Raw genomic sequence first — 19,806 nt, 5'->3', positions numbered from 1 at the left:
TAAATGTTGATTAAGGCAGTAAAATGGGCTACAGGTAATGTGAAGCTGAGTCAGCCACAAGGAGGAGACAAATAACACCAATGAAGTGTTACTGTCCATGACCAGCAGCTTCTTATCTATAATATGTAATGTTAGATCATAAAGCTCATACAGTTTACAGACTTTTGCATCTACATTGACACATTGGGAATAATGATGGTTTGATGTCTGTTGTGATGCAATAAACTTCAAAAGGAAGAAAGGCTTGGCGAATGAGTGCTTGGATCATTTTATTGTACATTCTCCAGTTTGTCCTTTACAAAACGGTCTCTGTGGAATATGTTTATATATATATAGGAAGATATGAGGAAAAGTGCTTTTGCATATTTTAAACATCAAGCTATAATAGAATTAAACATTCAGTTAAATTTATAAAAGCAGCGAATATGATACATTTGATTCAACAAAAAAATCAGATGTTTAAGGTGCGCAGAGTCATGAGCAGTGAGTATTTGAGTGTCAATAGTGTCACAGCCCGGCTCTTTAACTGGGACAAAAACGTGAGAACCAGGTTCCCTTAGAAATAAAGTAATTTATTAACAACTAAAAATTGAAAATGTGTAGAAGAGGTGCTGTAAAAATAAGAGAAAGGAACCGAAGCTGGCTGGGTCTGGCCTGTATGTATGTAACACCCTGGGCCCGGCCGCTGCTTAACCTCCAAACAGGTCTGAAGAGAGGTTTGATAGGAATTCAGAAGCAAGGATTATCACTTTTCCTTTTTGGACTACAGTTCTCTGGGAACAAACTTGAGTTTTATTGGATTTTTCGGCCGGAACATCCAGTTAAACTCCATGGGAATCTGAATGAAGAAATGAATGTAAAGTCAAAGACATGACAGCCGAGTAGTATGACAGTCTGAATGTATGGGGAGTGTTACTCTTACCACAGTGTCTTTGCATGTTTCCAGAGTGTACCGCTGCAGTAGACGGGCAAGAACCATCTTCATGGTAAGGACAGCGTAGCGCATCCCGACGCAGTTGCGAGGACCGAGCCCAAACGGCATGAACGCGTACGGGTTCACCTCCTCCCCACTGTCTTTACTGAACCTGCATATACAGACAGGCCCACGGACACTCTTCAGATCATAGAGTGATCACTGAGAGAGCAAAAGCTACAGGACAGATGTGGGTGGAAGCTCATAGTATAGTGAAAATGTACCTCTCTGGTCTGAAAAGATCAGGTGAGCTCCAAAAGCGTGGGTCACGGTGTATCATGTGCACAGGAATCCCAACCATGGTTCCTTCGGGGACGGTGAAGCCGTGGATCTGGACCGTTTTTTTGCACATCCTCTCAAGTCGGGGTGCGGTAGGAATTAAACGCTGAGACTCATTAATAACATTGTCCAGATACTCAAGACCGACCACATCCTCGTATGAAGGAGGAGCCTAGAGGGGAAAGGTAAAGGAGGCCTCAAACTCAAAGATACAGACAATGATTAGAACAATATATCGTGTCAGCTGTTGGAAAGTTAGTTACTGTACATCTCTTGGTAGGCTGGCATCAAGTTCTTCGTGCAGAATCTTCAACGCATCAGGGTTGGTCGCCAGATTGTAAAGGATGTATGTGAGTGTGACACCGGTGGTATCGAAGCCACCAAAGATGAAAATGAAGGCCTGGGAAAGGATCTCATTTTCAGTCAAACCTACAGTGAAATGAAGCAAAGTGTTCAGCTACAAAACTACTATCCCAGGCTGGGACATTTTAAATTCATCTTCACACCAAATGTATAAATGTGTACGCTTAAGTTAAGACATTTAGGTTTTCCATTTAAAAGTTGGCATCTATTTCAGGATCAAAGCTACTGAAATGCTGGTGTTATAACTTCCTCCGGGGAGGTTATGTTTTCACCTTCGTTTGTCTGTTTGTCAGCAGGATTACGGAAAAACTGCTGGACTGATTTTTTTGAAAATTGGAGTTAAGGTGCAGCATGGGTCAAGCCAGAACACATTTAAGTGTGAGTGCAACCGTACCACTCCTAGTCGGCCACGGCCCGTTTGGGAGAGGTGGGCTTTTGTAAAGCACATTTGCACATGTACGAGCACGAGCCTGCGTGCGTTTGCCGGCGTCTATGGAAAGATCCGTGACCGTAAACAAAGCGACGCATCGCGATGACGTCAATCTATGCGTGTGACGTGTTACGGCGTGATGACGTATAGGCAGGCAAGAAGCGTTCGCGCCAAGGCCCAGGTAGTGTGAGTACAAATGGGCCTGGGCCGCGGGGGGAGAGGGAGGGGGGACAAGTACCCTAAAGCACGGGGCACGGTGCCCTTAGTGTCATGTTCATCAATTATTTATTTAATGTCAAAAGGAGTTTAAAAGATAGTTTAAACATAAAACTAGACACAATTTTTAATGCATGACATTATCAAAGCCAACATAAAAATGATCTGGATCACTTTATCCGATAGTTATTTTCTCAATTAGTCATTTTGGTCTATACAATGTCAGAACAATTCAAGTGTAAATTGAGAACAGAGCTGGTGAATTTTAGGAGTAGAGATTCAAGTATTACCTCGACTTTGATGAGTTACTACTGCGGTGCAATCATACCTTTACTTGGCTGGTCTTGTTCACTCTTTATCTCTGTTTCTGGTATCTCATTCTGAATCATCACCTGCAGGAAGTCTCCTCGACTCTGGATCAGAGCGGGGAAAACATTCGACACAGAGAGTGGGATCACAAGAATAATGTGATGATGTGAATAATTGTAGGTGTATCGAGCTATTACTCTAACTCTCTGCAACATGGGTGGGGTATTAGGTGATTTCACTAAGTTGAAATACTCACAGTTTTGTCTGCACCATGGTCGTCTTTAAATCTCTTGATGATTGTGTAGAAATAATCCACACTGGGCCTGGGCATCAGTTCAACTTTTAGGAGGTTCAACAGACGAGCGCCAAATGGAAACACCACTAAAAGGAGACAAAAGGTTGATTTGCAAACTAGCGGTCTCAGGGTTCTCATAAAATTAAATGATGCGTCTGATGGTGGAGGTGGAGGTGGAGGTAAAAGGAGCACATACTTGTTACAAAAATAGGCCAGAGTCTGAATTTAAGAACCTTCTTGATATGAACACTAATTGGGTCATCTGGATCGTTTATGGAGTTCGCCTCGACACTGAAAGACGCACTGGTTATGACGTCCAAACTATATGGTGCCACAAACCTACAGCATTAAAAGAAAAGGGGTGGTTTTATTTTGGGACATGCATTAAGTGCTACCATGTTCGTTTACTCTGTGATAAACAATGTACTCAAGTGCTGGCATTAAAGAAGATGAACAACATACTCTTTGACATCAACGGGTTCATCCAAATTGGTTTGCCCAAGCTTTTCAACGAGTTGGTCTGCATAGCGAGCGACGATGGGAAAAATCTTTAAAGAGGGAAGAAGAGTTGTTTAGTGTTGATAATGTACAGCACACGTGTATTTTTTATCATTTATGCCAAGTTCTCTCAGGGGCAGACTGTAGACACAGATGTAGACATATGTACATTAGGGCTTTGCAATGTATTCAAGGTATGTACAGCTTTTAAAGAGTGAGATTCAAACACTTTTCAAGCACTTTCAAGGTACCTAGACTAAAAGTTTCCAGATTCTCAAAGCCGTTATCCTCACATCTAATTTCTTACTACATGTATATTGCAATTGTGCAATGTCAAAGGACAAACCCAAGAAAAACGCTCCCTTGTGTCTGCGTCTAGTGTGAGATTCCAGGAAACAACAGACAAATGTGACGACGGGATTGTTTCGTGTGTACTATTAAAATAGTTTTGGTTTATATGAGAGATTGTGTAGATGAAACACCAGATTATGTGAAAACCAAGCATTTTTAAAAGAGTATATTCGGTAAAATTAAGCTTTTTCCAAAATAATGTCCAAGGTACAACCCCTGACATCGGCCTTTCACAGACATATTAGTATCCTTTGGTATCTGTGAAAGAAGTCAGAACTGAACTGAACTATATGTTTAGTCATCACAACTAATATCACAATATTCATAACATTGTCACATATGTTCCTCATATCGTGCATCCCTAATATAAATGCATTCGTGCACCAGGTCAAAGAGAGCCGACCGCACAAGTGGTTAGAGAGCTCGGAAATGAAACCAACCTGTTTCAGCCTTCCACTGGTGAAGCATGGTGACAAAGTGCTCCGCATTCTTTTCCACCTTTCATCTTTAACTGTTGTAATTGCATCACCCATAGGTCCCGCATCCAGCACATTTTCCTGTGAACATGTTAGAAGAGGAAGAACAAGTCCCGCGAATGGGGGAAATTCAATTTTCACTCCGGTTCCCAGCCCAGTCACCTATGGACTGAGCTACAACATTGCTCCTTCTCAGGACATAGAGCTCATTTTCTGCTCCAATTATGCGACTTCCTATGTTTAAGGGCTAAATCATTGTACTTTACGTGAATTGAACGTGCTTTCTGTAGTACAGTTGATTTGATCTGAATATTTATGGGGCTACAAAACCCCAGAAATCAAAAGGGTAGCATGCATCTAGAGTTGATCTTGTACTACTTGATACACATGTCCTCAAGTTTGGTTGACTTTAGACACTGATGTCTCCACAGTGGCCGAATGGATTTTTACTTTTCAAACTGCATGTGGAACATCCATCTACCTTCGTTCATTCGCAATCAGGACTGCAAAAATACTCTCACAATGAGGTTTCTTAACAGAGATATACTTCCTTCCCTTGTGGTTTAGCAAAATAAGTTTGAGTAAGGAACTTTGAAATCATGACCTTGGCCTGATAAAGTGAACATAAAATGTTTTTTCCAACCATGTTGATCTAAGAATGGACAGCCATTCGCCATACCAATATCTTTTCACGTTCTTACATCAGCGCAGGGAAAGAGTCGATATATGCCTCGCCCTCGAGGCAGGTTGTTGCTTTGGACTTCCCAGAGTTGTGTAATTTCAAAATGTCATAATCCCAGACCCAATGGCAGGATTTAGAGAGAAACTGTAACTGCAAATGTCACTGTCTCATGGTCTCTTACCCTGCGGTTGGTAAACGTGGAGTAGCACTCCTTCACCATCACGGTTTTAACAATCTCAGGGTCTGCCACCATTAAAATTGGCAATCGTGATTCATAACACCTGCACAGAAACACAACAACACAGTGTATAGTACGGGCTGTTGATTAAACGTGCATATTTTTATATAAAGCATCATTATCTTTCACACACTAGGCTATCCATAGCTGATATTCATATGTGCATGCAGTAAAATGACATACAAATACTCATCACCTTTATATCCTACTTGTAAAGGTAATATAGCAATGTGAAAGAAATGTATATTTTATATCAAAACAAGGTCCTAAATTAAAAATGTACTGAAAAATAGAGAGAAATAATTTCATTTTAATGTACAAATAAACCACAAATAACTGAGACCCTTTTAAGAATCAAGTCTTGATGTACTTCAAACTATAGGTATAAATAAAAATGACACAGCAGAATATTTCTTGTCCTGTTAATAATTTCATGACCCCTCTGATTTGGCCCCAGGGTCCTAGTTTGTAGCTTTATGGTAGTTTTACTTTTTTTTAAAAAGGAACCTGAGTGATTGTTTCACCACTGATGTCACATGCAGGAGCAGAAAAGAAGAAGCAACAACTCACCCCCAGAAGTCCCCATACTTGTCTCTGCACTCGTGGTCAAAAGACATCCCCTAAAAGAAATGTCATTTAAAAAGAAAATGTGATCAGAGCTTCCTACAGGTAAGTTTCACACTCTCTTTGAATGAATGAATGCAGTTTTTTATTTTGGTTATACATCAGATGTTAAATAAAATTACATAATATTTTGACAATTTCAACCAAAAAAAGGATTCGGCTGATGCAACTTGCTTTTATTAGCCCACCCTAACATCACAGTTCTGACTGTTTAAACACAACCTATTTACTTATGATCAAACATATATTTGATTAAAAGTATTTTTACTTATACTTGAATAAATTGAATCATTTACTTACTTTATATACATGTAAACATATTATACGTATAAACATACATGCACATACTCACAAAGCAAAAATCAAAATCCATATTTGCTTAAATAAGGTTTACTTTACTCTTCTTTAATTAATCTTCTTTATTGTTATTGTTTAATCTTCTGTTGTATTTGTATTAACACTGATTGTCTTGTCTAAACATGTAGGCTAAAGCACTCTTATTTTGAAATGTGCCTGAAAAATAAAGGCATTATTGTTGTTATTCCTAACTCCTTAACCTACATACGAGCCTCTTAGTGTTGTGTTGGTGTGTGTTTGTGTGTGTCTTACATTTTTAAAGGCTTTGTGAATTGTTCCAATAAAAGGCAGAGGTGTTGGTCCGGGTATTCCCAGTTTTTTGAAAAGCCCATGTGGCCAAATTCCATACCTATATAATATAAAAAAACAAACAAACATATACGGATACAGGCCATAACATCTTAAATAAGTGTTATTACAGGGCAGGAAGTGAGCCTCGGACAGCCTGCTGTAGTAGACAGTAACAGAAACTACTCACAGTAACAGCAGGCCGAGGAAGAGAGCCAGTAAAGTCCAGGTGGACGCTGAAAGTAAATCAAAGACAAACATCCTGACGTTGTGCCGCGGGGAGAGAAACACACTCTGTGCAGAGACGAGGAAGTGCGTTGGGAAACAAGTAACCTTATCAACCCGGTGGTGGGCGGAGCCACACACACTGTTGATGCAACACACACACTGTTGATGCAAGACACACACACACACACACACACACACACACACACACACACACACACACACACACACACACACACACACACACACATGACCCTAAAAGACTGGTGACGACTGGTTCTTACAACAATTGAAGAATGGTATTGATGTAAAATGCTCTTCCTGAATCATGTCCTCGTCTGTTTCGGTTCTGTGAATTTACTCATGATCTGTGGGATGAGGTTAATAGATTTATAGTTGTATTTATAGTTACTACATATATATATATATTTATGGTTGCCTGTATTTTCCCAGACCTTGTCTTATACTATGAAGATGTTTTATTTGGTTGTAAAAATGAGGATGCTTTTTTTCTTATATACTTGATTTTACTGCTAAATTTCACATTCACAAATGTAAATGCACAAGCAAAAAAAAAAAAAACTTCACTGTGTTTATGAAAGAAATGAAACAGTATATTTTGAACAGTTTCCCCCTCACAGAACAAAAAGCATCAAAACTCTGAGTGCGTGCTGTACTTTTAAGGTGTTTACCTCATCTGATCACTTCTTCTCGCACCCCTTTTTTTTATTACTATTTATTTACTGCTACTGCTGCTAAGATTATGTTTATTTTTCTCTCTTGCTCCACTTTTTCTTCTTTTTTTCTCTTTACCTCTCATCTCTTTGTTAATGTTTTGTTTATACCAACAACAACGTATTGTATTGTATTTGTAAAAAAAAAAGAAAACTGGTGATGACTGGTTGTTATCTACTTCTGCAGGCACCGAGGGCTTCAGATGACACATTAACTATGCTGCTGTTCAGCCTTTGACTAGAAGACTTAGCCTGCAACATCAATGTAATAATAACAATAATAACAATAATTCATTCTCAGCGCTTAAAGGCGTATTTGTTTCTGTGATAGTCATAGCAATGTAAATATGCAACAGGTCAGGTTACAGTGTAAAAGTGGCTAATATTGAGGTAATGGTGATGTACTGTATACAGGCGTGTCCTACTACGTTATACCGATGTAAACAGGAGTAAGTTTAATAAAGTTGATGAAGTTTATCTTAGGCTGACTTTCAACAAGAAAAACATATAAACAAATCACATATATCACATCACATCAACAACTACTACTACTACTAATAATAATAATATACATATATACATACAATGTACATTTCCATATACACATATAAATACACACACACACAAATTGACTCTTAGATAAGAGTAAAAGTATTTGTAAATAAAATAAACACGTCTTACAAACCGATCGTGTGAAGGTGCTCAATTACAACCAAAACAAACACAGCTCCTCCTTTACTTTACTTTACTTTTCATTACTTACTTCCTGCTCTAGCATTTTCATATTGTTTCAGTATATTATTTTTAAACAGTTTGAAAACCTCACGTCTTTAATTCCTCAGTGCAGCTGTCCCATAGATTTACTCCTTTAACTGACATACAATGATTTTCTGCATTGGTCCTCACTAAACATTTATTGAATTATTAATATTCTCTTATCGTAAACAGTTCTTGGATACTTTCTGGTAATTGGTGTTTTTTTTGCTTTGTACATGATTTGTAATATTTTTAGTTGGACCATGTCTTTAATGTTAGAGCCTTTAAATCAACAATAGCTTTATTATTATTATTATTATTATTATTATTATTATTATTATTATTATTATTATTATTATTATTATTATTTTAATATTTAGTGTGAATTTCCCTGGAAAATATGAGTTTAAAAATCTACAGAGCAGTACAAATTATATTACAATCCACGTGCTTATGTATTTTCTTTGTTGTTGTTTTATTTTAGATATTATATTTGTATTACTTAATAATACATAAAACAATACATGGATTGTGATATTTATTCAATGCTTGTTGTTTGTGAACGGGTTGTTCAAGAGAGAAAAAATGCATGAAGCAAAGAGAATATATATATAATTATAACATAAAATAAATAGAGTCGGGCTCAATACACTCTCCTTGTATTGATAAAACGTTTTGAACACTTTTGAGCCTTCTCCGACGCCGTAGATGACCCGGAAATACAACCAATGACCCCTCGGTGTTGCTCACGTTTCCTCAGTGTTTTTAAATTGTGATTTTTGCTTTTTTTCATCCTGTCGCTGGAAAGTGAAGTGTATTTACCACAGTTAGAAGTTGAGGTAAGGAACAAACATGTTTATTACTAATGTGTGTTTCTGTTATGAGCATTAAATTGTGTTTTTTGGACGCTGCCCTTGGTTTGTAACGTTAGCACAAAGCTAACAGGAGATAGCTTCACTTGAATGTCAACCTGGCTTATGTTAGCAGACGCGACTTAGCTGTCTGCGCGCGCACACACACACACACACACACACACACACGCACACACACACACACACACACACACGCACACACACACACACACACACACGATTCTATGACATTTGATAGGAATATATGATAAATAATAAATAATTATTTTGTAAGCTACTTGTTAGTAAAAGGTAAAAAAAAAAATTAGCTTGAGTTTGGAAAAATGTATTGGTATTTAAGTACCATTTTGAAGTACTGTACTTAAAGTAGTTGCATTGTATGGTAACTTTTACTTCTACATTTCACAGGTAAATGTTGTAGTTTAAGTTACTTGTTACTTTACAGGTTCAGGCCAATAATACTACATATCACCAGCCACTACATTATGATGATATATTATAGATTATGATCAAAATTAATTTACCCCCAGGTGATATTTTGCATTGTGTGCATTAAAAATGAGCCATTCTGCCTAATGACCACTTTTACAGTATATTTTGATGCTAACACTTTTGTACTTTTGCTTGAGTAAAACATTTAAATGCAGGACTTTAACTTGTAACAGATTATTTCTGCACTGTGATATTGTAATTTTTACTCAAGTACAAGATCTGAGTACTTCTTACACCTATGTATACTGTCACATCCACCTACACCTCATGTATATAAAGCAACCTGCACTGTTGTACAGTTGTCTTACTGTTTATGCTTTTTATTGTTTATACAGCACATGTGTATACTTTTTATACATATTTATATCTGCACATTATAGTTAAATATTTATGTTTACCTTGTTTTAGCTGTATGTCTATTTTAGTTTAAGTACATTGAGAGCAATGACAAATTATATAAATTTCCTTGTATGTCTACACACACTTGGCCAGTAAATCTGAGTGAATTCACAACATTTAGAGAGGCCATGTGGTTAAAAATATGTCGTCTGTTACACAATAAAATATTTGTTATGTTTCCAAACTTGCAGGAAAAGCACAGGTGTAATTAATTAACTTAAGGCTTCAGTTGATTAAGTGGCTTCAACTCAAAAACCCTGATATTGTGCATACTCGTTATTTTTATCATTTACACCTGTGCTTCTCCTGCTTTCACATTTCATAAACTCTGCTGTGAAAAAGGTTTAAAATACTGACTGTTACCAATGTTTGCTCATGAGCCCAATTATGGAGGTAGTGCACACTTAAATGTGTTTTTTTTTTACCTGTAAATTAAATTATATGACTGCACTGTGACGAAACACATAAATGCTTGTGTTAATATTCACATTTCTCACCTAAAAATAATTCAATTAAGCTTTTGGTACAGCTATTTATTGTTAAACCTGCAATAACTGATTGTTTTTTAGTAACTTTGAGCCAACAGAAAGATTTGACACTTATTTTTTTTATCACCGCAGTCATTTGAAAATGTTTAAGCCTCCCGGTTTTGATTATTTTTTTATTTTTTTGAAAACAGCTGCCCGCTGTGGTCCAAAAAAAAAAGAAAATTGCAATGAGAGTGAATCACATCAGTTTCTTTGTGGGCCCAATAACCAAATTAATGAGCATCTGCGAATTCATCACTACCAGCGACACCTTTCACACACAAGCAGTCATGTTCCCTCTAAAAAATACTGATTATCGCTGCGTTGAACTGTTTTTACTGTTACACCTTTGACCTTTTACACAATAACCCATCTAACCCTGAGAAGATAAAGCTGCTGAGGTGATGTCATTGTCATATGCTACTATAAAAGTGCTGCAATCCATGACTCATGAGTGTACCAATGGTCAACGATACGTACCTAATCAATGCTGGAAATACAGTTCACAGCCTCGTGAAGTAGAGAACTCACCCCATGCACTCAGTTCTCTACAAGCTTGTATTTTATTGACGGTCTTATGTGACTTACTGTAAGCTCAATTTTCACAGCAGCTCTGAATGAGCCTAGATTTGCATGATGCACAGATTAACAAATGGGTCACATTCCTCTCTTTCTCTAGTAAACAGGAAATGTAATTCAGAAAGAATGCATGTGTGAATGGCAAGTGTACAATAACATGTTACAGTGGTAAAACTCTTCAGTAACAAATGTTATTTTAATTTTCATGTATTTTAGAACATCAATTCTTGACCTCACAAGAGTCAAGCTGAAGGATTGGCTTATTTTCTTTTTCATTGTGTCTTTAATTGTCTTTATTTCATTTAGCTCATTATCTTTTAAAGCCTTTCCACACTGATGATCCACCAACACAGGTGTTTTCACCTGCAGTGACGTAATAGACTAGATGCAAACCTAAACTCACTCACCTTTTTTTTTCAAAGCAGTGAGGAGGGAAAAATGTGTGAGCTTCAGGTTCCATTCAGCATTAATGGCTTTGCACAAAGTACAATCTGAAGCTTCAGGGTTAAGATGCTGTCCATGGGCCACAGCTTCACCTGTTCCAACCCAGCCGTGAACCTTCGATGCTTGTCTCTCTTCCTCATTTCCTGTCTTCTCTTTGCTGTTGCATCTAATAAAGACATAACACTTGATCCAGCTGCCTTATTCAGTATCAGGCTCCTGGTATTGTACATGGTGGCTTCCTGTTGTCGTACTGAGACGCCATCATCAGTGTTATTAGTCCTATAACACCATTTCTGCTGTGAAAATATCTGTTATGGCGATGTGACTACAACATAATACCTGTATTGGACACCTATTTCTGGCACTACCATTGTCATTGTGGTGATCACTGATCTTCTCCTTTCAACGTTTTTGCCTTTACAGAAATAATTTGGCACCATGTTCCTCACCCTCACTCTGCTGCGGAAAGGCATCCCCGGGAAGCAGTGGATCGGAAAGTATCGCCGCCCACGACAAATTACATGGCAGATGAAACGCAATATGCTGAAGAGTCTGGACCGCGAGGCTGAGAACGAATACTGGATCAGCCGGCCGTACATGACTCCGGAGCAGGAGTACCGCCACGCAGCAGAGCGCAGAGCCCAGAACTGGCTCAAGATCAAGGAGACCAAATTCTGCAATTTTCCTGAGCACAAGCACATCACGGATCACCTTAGTCATCTGAAAATCACCAAGACGTGGTCAAATTAACGTGACATGGAAAGACTGTCTTTATTATGTGACAAGAAAGTTCAGTTTGGTAATGTGTATTAAGGGGAAGCAAGACTTTGTATCTCAGCTGAAAAGCTACCATGAAAAGGCAACAATAGACTATTTAAACTTCACCTGTCTGCATAAAACAAAGCTGTAATCTGTTTGTTGTTCTGTAACACAGACTGAATCCACACTGCAACAGGCCTGTAATTACTCGGCATTCAGTGCAGCGCCTCACATAAAAACTACTTAACATTGTACACCTGATCTGTGGGTCCTTCTTTTAGCTCTCATTAACAAAATAGACTTTCAAGTGGTGAAAATCAGGCTTCCCAACGGCCATAAAATCTCTATAATTATAAGAACTGCTGAAGTGTGTTGGATGAGGGATATGTTGGAGGAATTATATAAATAGTCTGGGGAGATTGGGGCAAAAGTAAGCCCAGTTGTAGCTGAGACTAGAGTGTTTAATTCCTTTTGAATCTTTGAAGTTAGAAAATCCAGGAAGGAACACATTTTTTAAGGTTTTTGGAAATGGTCTGCCTTCATTAGAGGATTCAGATAGTTTTTGTGATCTTGGGGGGCCTTGTGATTCTCTTAAATCTTATTAATGTCTATGTCTGAAATAGGCAATGCTGAGTTATGTTATTTGAACGGGTACAATGCAAAAATAACATTTTATAAAATGAGGAGACATGTAATGTACCAGATCTTTAGGAAACTGCTATATACCACCCATACTCCCTGGCTGGTAGGTATAATGATAAAATAGTGATAATGATTAGACACACAAGACTAAACATCAAAAGAGGACAAAATGCACTCCTTCAAAGGCTATCAGTGCACTGTGCAGGAATTTGACCCTCAATGAAAACTCACCTGCAATCTGTTCACATGCAAGATACTGTGTCAATAACTTGGATGATAACCGTTATTGCCGTTGCATTACCCCTCTTTCATTCTGACGCTAATACATAACAGGAAGGGCCTGTTAGTCATAGTCTCCTGCTCTTGACTTTTATTAGACAGCAAACACTGATTCAGCAGCCTCTAAATAGAGCCACGGACATGGGGCTTACGTGTCTTTTATTGGTACCACTTTACTTTCCCTTGCAACAGCATGGCTCCACCACTGTCACCTTTCTAATTGGCTTAACATTCAATTGCAATAATTCAATTCAATTTTATTTATAGTGCCAAATCATAACAAAAGTTATCTCAGGACACTTTACAGACTAGGTACAGACCACACTCTATGACTTATTTATGATTTACACAGACCCAACAATTCCCCCGTAGAGTACGGTGGCAACAAAAACCTTCCCTATAACAGACAGGGACGTCAGACAGACCCAGCTCTGTGGAGGACGGACATCTGTCTGCACCGGTTGGGGAGGAAGAAAAGGAGAGAGACAAGACAGATGGACTGAGAGAGACCAAGACAGACACACTTCCAGTAACTATAATAATATCTATAGTAATGTGAATATGACTTATATGTTATGGCAGTTAAAACAGCAGAATTGCAGAAACAAGCAAAGCTAAGGTGATGGATTATAATAGCAGCAGGAAGCGCCATGCAGGACCACGGCAGCAGGCACCACCACGATCAGCAGAAACCTGTGAGACGACAAAGCACAAACAACTCCGGGGAAGAAGTTGAATTAGTAACATGCACTGATGAGACATGAATGATACAGACAGACAGGATAAAAGCTCAGAGTATCAGGCAGACTAGGCCTATAGCAGCTTAATTAAGCAGAACAAAATCAGCTTAAAAATAACAACATAGCTTAGCTTGTAAGCCCTAGCTGTAAGCTTTATCAAAGAGGAAAGTTTTAAGTTTACTCTTAAATATGTGGACGGTGTCTGTCTCATGAACAACACTTGGGAGTTGGTTCCACAGGAGAGGAGCTTGGTATCTGAAGGCTCTGCCTCCCATTCTACTTTTGGAGACTCTAGGAACGACAAGTAGCCCTGCATTCTCAGAGCGCAGCGATGTAGTCGGGTAATACGGTACTATGAGCTCTTTAAGATACGACAGAGCCTGACCAATAAGAGCTTTGTAGGTAAGGAGAAGGATTTTAAATTCTATTCTAGATTTTACAGGTAGCCAGTGCAGAGAAGCTAATACAGGAGAAATATGTTCTCTTCTATTTGTTTTAGTTAATACGCAAGCTGCAGCATTTTGGACCAACTGGAGACTCTTAACAGACTTATTGGAGCAGCCTGATAATAAGGAGTTGCAGTAGTCCAGCCTAGAAGTAACAAACAATAATCCATGCTTTTCTGCGGCACAGAGCCACCCAATGATCAAACAGAGGATAGAAAACCAGCAGAGCAACACAAGTGTGAGAAACATCTTATGAACTTTTGTATACTGTATTTATTTCATTTGGATGGAAATGTCAACAGAAGAATTATTTGAGGAGTTCTCGGTCTGGGCACTGCAGGGTCCAAAATAATTGAACACTATAAATGAACCTGTGGTGGAAATACAGTCTTAGAAAGAGCCACTTCTACTGCAGGAGTCAAAGGGGAAGAAATCCACAGGGACACCCTTTTGCAGAACGGGAATGTCAGCGATTCATCCATTAAAAACTTAACAACAATCCTCATGGGTCAACTGCAAGAAGCCCCCAACTGTTTCTCGCAATGTGGGTTAAAACACTACACTGTGAAAAATATTACAAAAATGGGGGATGATCTTTTTGACAAGAGACAACAAACAAGGTACTTTACGGGAAAATGACAGTCATAAACCCTCTTCAACCTTCTCTCCCTCATTCAAAATCCTATTTCCAAGTTAACATGCAGAACTATTATGTACTGTTCTGCAGAAATGACTTAAAAATGACTTAAAAGTGGTGCTGGTAACTACTTTTACTATCTACTATTTGATATATTTCTACTCAGCTGCATTTCAGTGACAAACATTGTACATTTTACTCTACCACATTTATGTCACAGCTGTAGTTATTGGTTACTCTTCAGATTCTGATTACAAAATATAAAACTAATGATGTATTATCAAAGATTAAGCCATTAATTAATATTGCAGAATTAGAAATGTTGGTACTTTAGGTATATTTTGATGCTAATACTTGTGTGTTTTTAGTCAAGAAGGACTTTTAATGCAATACTTTTACTTGTAACAGAGTATTTCTACACCATCTACAGAAATACTACCTGAGTACTTCTTCTACCACTGTTAAAAGGCAAAACACTGCATTTTATAAGCTTAACATATGTTTTTGTAAGTTACTTATATACAATATAATATTACCCATTGAATTGTAGTGGAGTACAAGAATAAAGGAGCAGAAAAAGGAATGACTCAAGTAAAAGCACCCCAACATTTCAGTGGCTTTATTGAGGGCAGCAACCACACTGCATTGTCCCTTTTACACATAGTTTCATCCAGCAGATGGAGCTCCAGGTCCTGTTAGTGATACATGCGGAGGAGCAGATCCCCGGCCCCTCCCGCGTGGTGCGCCCAGGCGTTGTTTTCGTCTCCTGGATGATGAGGTGCGTAAAGAGGCGCCAACGCACCGCACCGCACCGCGCCGCACCGCGCGGAGAAGGTATAGCTGGTGAGCAGTGAACAGACACGGCTTCTCTCCAGGACATCCACGCAGCGTCTCGGAGCCGCGGAGACCATGAAGACAAACGGCAGATCGAGGAGTAAAGATTCACCCGCAGACGACTGAGTGAAGAGGCAGGATGGCGGGGGGTCGGAGGGGACTTGTGGCCCCTCAGAATACTTTTTTGGAGAATATTGTCAGACGGTCTAACGGTAAGGATGAGGCTTAATATGGCACATTGGACTGCAAGATTTACGCATCAATCAACTAATTAACGACCTTTATAAAACGATACATTCATGTGCTTTAAGAAAAGTTATTTAATCAATGAGCTACGTAGCAAATAAACTACTGGAGTGTTCAAAAATCTATTAATTGATGTAGTAATTTTCAGAATGACATAATGAATGTTCCCAATTGGGAGTCCCTGCAGGAGTACAGGAAGAGTGAACAAGACAGCAGGTTACTGTCTTTACTGATTACATAAGGCCACTGGAAGTCTACATATCAACATATATATACGCTGGAGATCAAAATTAAAGACCAGTATAAATACTTGATTTATTCTGAAATACTGTTTTTTTTTTATTGTTTATAATTTGATAGAATATCCTCTGTGGATGCTGTACAAGCATGTTTTTTTAAATAACCAAGGCACTTCAACAAAAACATTAACATTTGGTAAAAAGCAGTGAACAAAATTAGAGAACAGTAACCACTGTGTCAGAAGAGAAGATTTCAACAATGTTTTCTCCGGGCTATAGGATTCAAAAATGAATAGGAAGTGTTGAGGCCACAGCTTCGAATGACTTCAGCACATCTGCGCCCACAGGACATCACTAGTTTCTCACACTGCTCTGGTTTGAACTTAGTCCATTCTTCTTTCAGTCTCTTCCACAGTTCAGTAACTGTAGTGGGTTTCTTAGACATTACTTTGTGATTGTTGATTTTCCAGAGATTCTCTATGGGGTTTAGGTCTGGACTCTGGGCTGGACATTTCATTATTCCAATAGTCTTATCTCCAAGGAACTGCTTAACCTGTTTTGCAGTGTGACAGGGGGCATTGTCTTGCATGAAAATGGCAGCTAATAAGAAAAAATTACAGTGAAGGTAGTGCATGTTGCCAAAGGAGGTTCACATAAACAGTTGCACTTACCCTGCCATGCAGCTGAACAAGAGGCCCAACTCCTGCTGCAGAAAACATCCCTAAACCATAACACTTCCTCCTCCAAATTTAACTGACTTCTTCACACACTTTGGGTTCAGTCTTTACCCAGTCCTACTCTGAACATATTGTTTCCCATCAGATCCAAAGAAATTAAATGCACTCTCATCACTGAAGCGCACTCTGGACCAGTTCTCCTCTGTCCACAAAACATGCTCCTCAGCAAAGGCAGGTCTAGCCTTTTTATTCTTTCTTCTTTTTTGAGGAACTTAAATTAATCTCCTTCCTTTTAAAGTTTCAATATCCTTGAAATCACTGCCATGGAAAGCCCAACCTCTCAATAAAAATAACAGCATTTCAGAATAAATCAAGTATTTATACTTTAGTCTCTTATTTTGAGCTCCAGTGTATGGATCAAAAAGGTACTTCAAAGTCTTAATGTGAACACAATCAAGTCTAACTATGATAACTTATCTAATACTTTACTATTTTACACGTTCATTTGTCACCATTTAACTTCTTTTGTGAGACAAATGGGATTCAATTAGTGCACAGTATGCTGTCCAGATGTGAAGGACAATTAACAATATTTGAAAGCTGAAACTTAACTAAGCTCTGATGGAGGTCTTGCAGTATTTTTGGACATTTGGGTGTCAGTAATCCTTTGGTCTTTCTGTGTTATTAGATCCAATAGGAAGTGACAGGGCAGACTGGAGAGCTATGACAGTGGACAGCTAGCTGTGAAACAGAACCAGCAGCGTTGTGACCACATTTTGGGACAATATCGGACACACACCGGCTAATTGGCTTGAGCTATAATTACCTATTTTTAATGGGATTTGGTTAAAATTAGTGTAGTTTTTTTCTTCTATAATTTATGGTCAAGTCTCCCAGATGTCATGCCAAACTTGTGTGTCTGTGGTTGCGCCCTTGTCGTCAGTCTGCCCCCAGTAGCACAAATATACTGTACATTAAAAGGGGTTTTGACAGAAAGGGTGAATGCATCTCTCCAGAGCGAGGATTTCTTAAGATTAACAGCGTGAGAGTCTGGATCCCTACGGTCTGTCATATATTTTAAAAACAAAAATGGAAATCCGCCCTTTAAAGACAAAAGCACATGCTTTTGTTTTTCTTATGACCTTGGGCGGTCCATGGATTAGCAAGCAGAAAATCTCTCCCAGGCTAGAAACAAAAGAGCCCAGGCCTATAATCTGCAGGATGCCACCGAGACACAGTGAAGGGTCTTGTGTAAGATACAGTGGTGGGTGGGAGATCACAAACAATGAGATATTCCTTTTCTTGTCTCTATTTTTATTGTTCATGTCTAGTTCACCACCTAAATTTAACTTTGGGGAAAAGGAACAGAATATATTCTCATTGTCATTTAAGCAATAAAAATCTGTTTAACAGCTCTTCAGTGGTGTGCAACATTAAAGTACAGGTAAATAGTAAATCACTAGAATGCAAATACAAAACTATTCAAAATATAACTTATACAAAGACAAGCAATAAAAAAACAAATACATGACATAAAACAGTAGGCTACAAGGTTGATAAAGACATAATAGCCTAATAACAGAGGCCTACAGAACAGTGGCGACTGGCCCATAGAGGGTGCTAGGGCGCCACCCCTCCTGCTCTAGATTCTATTTACTTCACTTTTTATTGATTTTATTCATTAATTATTTTCATTCGGTGATTACAATTGTGTGGAGTAGCTTATAATGCATTTAACAATTCAATATTTACACAGTCAGCAGTTATAGAGCACCATTCATTTCAAGTTGTGTTTATGTTGATTTAGCTCATGAATGCTCTACTATGTTCCCCAGCTGGTGTTTGTCTGGTGTTTGGTGCTGAGTTTGTATTGTACAGTGTGTTTTAGAGCGTTTTCAATGAAAACGCACACACATTTCTGCCCATCACCAAAACTGCAGACGGAGAAAGCTAGCTAATGTTAGCTAAAGAAAACTGAACATATTAAGAGATAAAAAGACAAATATTTCCCTCAGAAGTGGGTGGAGATTAAAAAAAAGCTAAAAGTAGAGTGAATATCCGACTTCAATTCATGGGAAGGCCAGAAACACGACTCCGTATGAATGCTAAGTTGCTCCAAGTGTACTGAATGTGTAAGCAACTCTATGCTAACGTGTAAGCTGCAACCAAGGTAATGTCTATGGTCTAGCTGTGTGTCAGCTTGTTTCTGTGTTTATCTGCCCCTTAGTGGCCAAAAATGGATGAATACAGCTTGAGTTATCATAAGTCTGCAGTAATACTAACACCCGTCTCTGTAATGATTAAGTTTCTTCACAAATGTGCTGCGTTGTCACATTTCTTTGCATGTAGCATCCATTCAGGTTTAGAGCAACACAGTGAGGATTGTCGCATTCACAGTGGTGTTGTCTCTCTTTTTTGGTTGACACGTCCCTCCTTTTTTTTGTCTGACATTCAACAGATGTTTCTCACTGTAATCTGTTAACCTTCTTTCCTTTTCAAACATTTCAGTTTGGACACTGTCACATAGACAGACAGGTACTATACAGTTTAGTTTGATGTGCTGCTTATGTTTCCTTTACAGTATCTACGTATCTCTTTGTAATGTAGCACTAAATGTTCTATACCAAATGCTGTTAATTTACAAAGCACTTAACAAGTTAGACATGTTGAGATTATTAAAAAAAAAAATGTGTGAAAACTTGCTGCAACACAGCAAATCCAGGGCTGACAACACTAACGGGGCTTTGGACTTTATTTACACACAAGATAGCGTTCATCTGATCATTGTAAAATAACACGTTGGCATGGAACGTCTCGTGCATCGTCTTCTGTCAGTGTTTCACGCTTTTTAGTTGTCATTTCAATGGGTTTTATTTTGACGTGACCAAATAATGTTTTGT

The 19,806-nt window shown here is 38.4% G+C and overlaps 3 protein-coding genes across 3 annotated transcripts in view; 2 read left to right on the top strand and 1 right to left on the bottom strand.

Annotated features, from left to right (window-relative positions):
* Positions 1–252: 252 nt before the first annotated feature.
* Positions 253–6,698, bottom strand: LOC310954077 (cytochrome P450 3A56-like). Its single transcript, XM_083923376.1, has 13 exons — positions 6,570–6,698; positions 6,344–6,440; positions 5,681–5,730; positions 5,054–5,153; positions 4,155–4,271; positions 3,328–3,413; positions 3,062–3,204; positions 2,827–2,951; positions 2,590–2,674; positions 1,521–1,681; positions 1,198–1,424; positions 923–1,085; positions 253–838 (listed from the first exon to the last, which is right to left on the bottom strand). Exons 1-13 carry the CDS (start codon positions 6,638–6,640, stop codon positions 764–766), a joined length of 1,500 nt encoding a protein of 499 aa, XP_083779502.1. The 5' UTR covers positions 6,641–6,698; the 3' UTR covers positions 253–763.
* Positions 6,699–8,816: 2,118 nt separating this feature from the next.
* On the top strand, positions 8,817–12,392 carry mrpl57 (mitochondrial ribosomal protein L57). Its single transcript, XM_083923144.1, has 2 exons — positions 8,817–8,933; positions 11,831–12,392. The coding sequence occupies exon 2, from the start codon at positions 11,846–11,848 to the stop codon at positions 12,155–12,157; it is 312 nt and encodes a 103-aa protein (XP_083779270.1). The 5' UTR covers positions 8,817–8,933; positions 11,831–11,845; the 3' UTR covers positions 12,158–12,392.
* Positions 12,393–15,883: 3,491 nt separating this feature from the next.
* kcnh1a (potassium voltage-gated channel, subfamily H (eag-related), member 1a) overlaps positions 15,884–19,806 on the top strand; it is a gene marked incomplete at both ends in the record, with an annotated part of 39,212 nt that continues 35,289 nt past the window's right edge. The window contains one exon of the mRNA XM_083923205.1: positions 15,884–15,956. Coding sequence (XP_083779331.1) covers positions 15,884–15,956 — 73 coding nt within the window. The remainder of the gene's footprint in view (positions 15,957–19,806) is intronic.

This window comes from Echiichthys vipera, assembly GCF_963691815.1.
Source record: "Echiichthys vipera genome assembly, chromosome: 11".
NCBI lineage: Eukaryota > Metazoa > Chordata > Actinopteri > Perciformes > Trachinidae > Echiichthys > Echiichthys vipera.
Note: the sequence above shows the minus strand (reverse complement) of the source record. Positions and strands in the feature narration are given on the sequence as shown.

What these genes read in the sequence shown, in the direction of transcription:
- mrpl57 (XM_083923144.1), top strand. Translation starts at nt 11,846, where the DNA reads ATGTTCCTCACCCTCACTCTGCTGCGGAAAGGCATCCCCGGGAAGCAG.
- LOC310954077 (XM_083923376.1), bottom strand. Translation starts at nt 6,640, where the DNA reads ATGTTTGTCTTTGATTTACTTTCAGCGTCCACCTGGACTTTACTGGCT. An exon ending in CCAGTGGAAGGCTGAAACAG is followed by an intron (nt 3,414 to 4,154) that starts GTTGGTTTCATT and finishes CCCTCTTTAAAG; the next exon opens with ATTTTTCCCATCGTCGCTCG. An exon ending in ATGCCAGCCTACCAAGAGAT is followed by an intron (nt 1,425 to 1,520) that starts GTACAGTAACTA and finishes TTTCCCCTCTAG; the next exon opens with GCTCCTCCTTCATACGAGGA.